This window comes from Aplysia californica, unplaced genomic scaffold, assembly GCF_000002075.1.
Source record: "Aplysia californica isolate F4 #8 unplaced genomic scaffold, AplCal3.0 scaffold00106, whole genome shotgun sequence".
Lineage (NCBI taxonomy): Eukaryota > Metazoa > Mollusca > Gastropoda > Aplysiida > Aplysiidae > Aplysia > Aplysia californica.
In genome coordinates, this window is record NW_004797376.1 from 844,897 (window position 1) to 847,789 (window position 2,893).

General features: G+C 38.6%; 1 protein-coding gene across 1 annotated transcript in view; it reads right to left on the bottom strand.

Moving 5' to 3' along the window:
* Positions 1-2,407: 2,407 nt before the first annotated feature.
* The window catches only part of LOC101861881 (alanine racemase), a gene marked incomplete in the record, with an annotated part of 43,648 nt that continues 43,162 nt past the window's right edge, over positions 2,408-2,893 (bottom strand). The window contains 1 exon segment of the mRNA XM_035969025.1: positions 2,408-2,737. Coding sequence (XP_035824918.1) covers positions 2,484-2,737 — 254 coding nt within the window.

Sequence of the window (2,893 nt, forward strand, 5' to 3'; positions counted from 1 at the left end):
TAGGATGAAATAGTTTTTCCTTTCCATGTCCCTATGAGTTTGAGTTGGAACCGATCCCAAAAGAAATGCGTTTTCGGGCGTCATTAGAGATAGACTGTATAAAACGTCTTTAGACAATTAATTTATTCAAGAATATTTTAAGTAGGTAGGTTTTGCCTGAAAGAATGGGTGTGAGTCTGGTAGTTTAATGCCTGCGTGTTTGTGCCCGTGCGTGCGCGCGCGCGCACGTGTGTGTATGTATGTGTGTGTGTGTGTGTGTGTGTGTGTGTGTGTGTGTGTGTGTGTGTGTGTTTGTTTGTCGTCCAATGATCTGACAGTGCACATTTTCTGCCTTTCCATTTGTCAGTAGTATCAAATTATGTTGCATTGTACAGCGTTTAGAACCTTTTAGGAGTAGGCGTTGTTGTTGTTGATGTTGTTGTTGTTGCTGTTGTTTTTGTTGCTGCTGCTGCTGTTGTTGTTGTTGTTGTTGTTGTTGTTGTTGTTGTTGTTGTTCCTCTTCTTCTTCTTCTTCTTCTTCTTCTTCTTCTTCTTCTTCTTCTTCTTCTTCCCAACGCGAATCATTCATAGAGTCACCAGAAAAATTATGAATAACTTACCTCTGACCTTACTAATTTTACTTCTTTCTATGTCAAATTTTTATGTACACAGGGCAAGTAATGATAATAGTAGTAATAACAACAACAACAACAATAATAATCTTATTATAATGGAGGTAAGCTCGTCTGTGAGGTCATTATACATTTTTTCTTCAGATGCCCATAAGATCTACTTAAATATGATTTAGTTAAGCAATGCCCCTAAGAGTTACTAGGGCATGTTTTCTCAAAGTTCGGAAATTATTTTTGGATTTTTAAGGATTGTTGATTTTCGTCTGTAAATCGAATCTCTCAGGTGTTTTAACTCTGCCATTAGCCATTTCATATTTCACTGGGGACTACTTCCTTTACTTTTCGGTTTGTACTTCGTCGTGTTGGTGAGACAGCTGCTTCTACTTTTTCCAGATCTAAAATCTCGATATGCCTATCCTACGCTGTTTTGATGTGTGCTTCGAAGTGTCGATGGATACTTCTGACCAAACTTCAGTGTATTGACTTTTTCTAGATTAATTTGGAGTGTCGTGTCCCCAATACGTTGAGTTAATTTAAACCCGTAATATATTTACTTCGATGTATTGACGTTTTCAAAATTTGGAGCGTAGTTGGTGCGTAGTGTTTAAAGAGCAAAACTCTAAATCTAGATCATTCTATATCCTAAGAGTAATTGGAGCACAGAGTTCAAGACTGATTTGGAGTAGTTAGCAAGAACAGAAGTGCGGTTTGCGCAAACGGCAACTGATGCGCGACCATCTATGTGGTTTAACACCTTCATCAAAATGTAATTGATGCTATAGTCGTTTGCAGCCAGTTCCATAAGCCGGAAGGAGACTTTTCTTTCATCCCAAGGATTCCCCTCATGCCTTCACACAACATATTAACCTTCCAGATGTCGCATATAAGCAATGTTGTCTACACAGAGGTCTTACGGCAATGAATCAGGTACAAACATTTTATCTTGGTTTCCTATCACTATATCGCCGTTCGTAGAACGTGTCTGTATCTTGTAATAGTAATAATAATAATATATGACAATAATTACCTTTACGGAGGTTTACGTACTGGGTGATTGCCTCATCTTTGATTTTGCTTCTGTTACTTTTATTCAATTGCAATACTTTGTAAAAAAATTAATACATTCAATCAAGTTGTAAAGTACTGAAAACTGGACTCCATAATTTAAAAGGTGGAAACTAAGAATGTAACGCCAGTCTCCGAAAGTACAATTTAAATGTAGTGTTAATGACTCTTTACCGGCGTCTGTGGTGTAGTGGCTAGGGGCTTTCCTATCATGTTGCACGCACTAGACCTGAGATCGATTCCTGGGAGGTGAGAACAAAAATGTTATTGAGTGTCTCGGTCATTCTGCTGGTATGTTGTTTCCCTTTCAGCCCGGGTTGGCCATAACAGGCAGGATCAGAAGCCTGCACCCTAAAAGATCTAAATTGTGTTGATTGGGGCACAAAAAAATCAAGGTAAAAACAAATGACTCTATGGGCAAACTGGCTCGTATGAATCCACTCTTCGACCCAAAGAGTCTGGCGTTTTTGATTAAATAGTGTAGTCTCTCAATAAATAAAATGGGGTGCTCTACATCTCCATCTGCTCCGACCCTGCCAGTCAAGTTTGACACAACATATCAACAAACAGGCAGAAATACAACATAAAAAATAACCCTACTCATAAATCGAACTCACGTTTTAGTGAGCAACTGCAAAGAACTCTACAGCTTTAAAATAGACACCATCCGTTTAAGGATTATAATTTATATAGCACGATAAAAGAAACACACAAAAAAGCAACCAAAAATGTTTAAATAATACAATGGGTTTTATAAAGGGAACAGCAGCATATCAAAATTGTTATTACAGTAACACAAAATCACAGTCAATAGTACACATCGGGTTTTTCCTGAGAGAAATCGTCATCAGAAGTAACAAACAACCTGGGAAGGCGAGCAGCGAGACTGGTACCGATTTCGTAAGGGATTGTCCGAAGAGTGTCGGCCATATTGCTGGCAGAATTTGGAGAGGTATAGTCATTTCTGATGACATGAAACACAGTGTCTTGCGTGACGTTCTCGTCGACTTTCGCCGTAATAGCGTCCATAGAAACCCGACCAACGACAGGGAAAGCATTTCCTGAAGGAGAAGAAAGCAATTGTCGTAAGTAGTAGTAGTAGTAGTAGTAGTAGTAGTAGTAGTAGTAGTAGTAGTAGTAGTAGTAGTAGTAGTAGTAGCAGCAGTAGTAGTAGTAGTAGTAGTAGTAGTAGTAGTAGTAGTAGTAGTAGTAGTAGT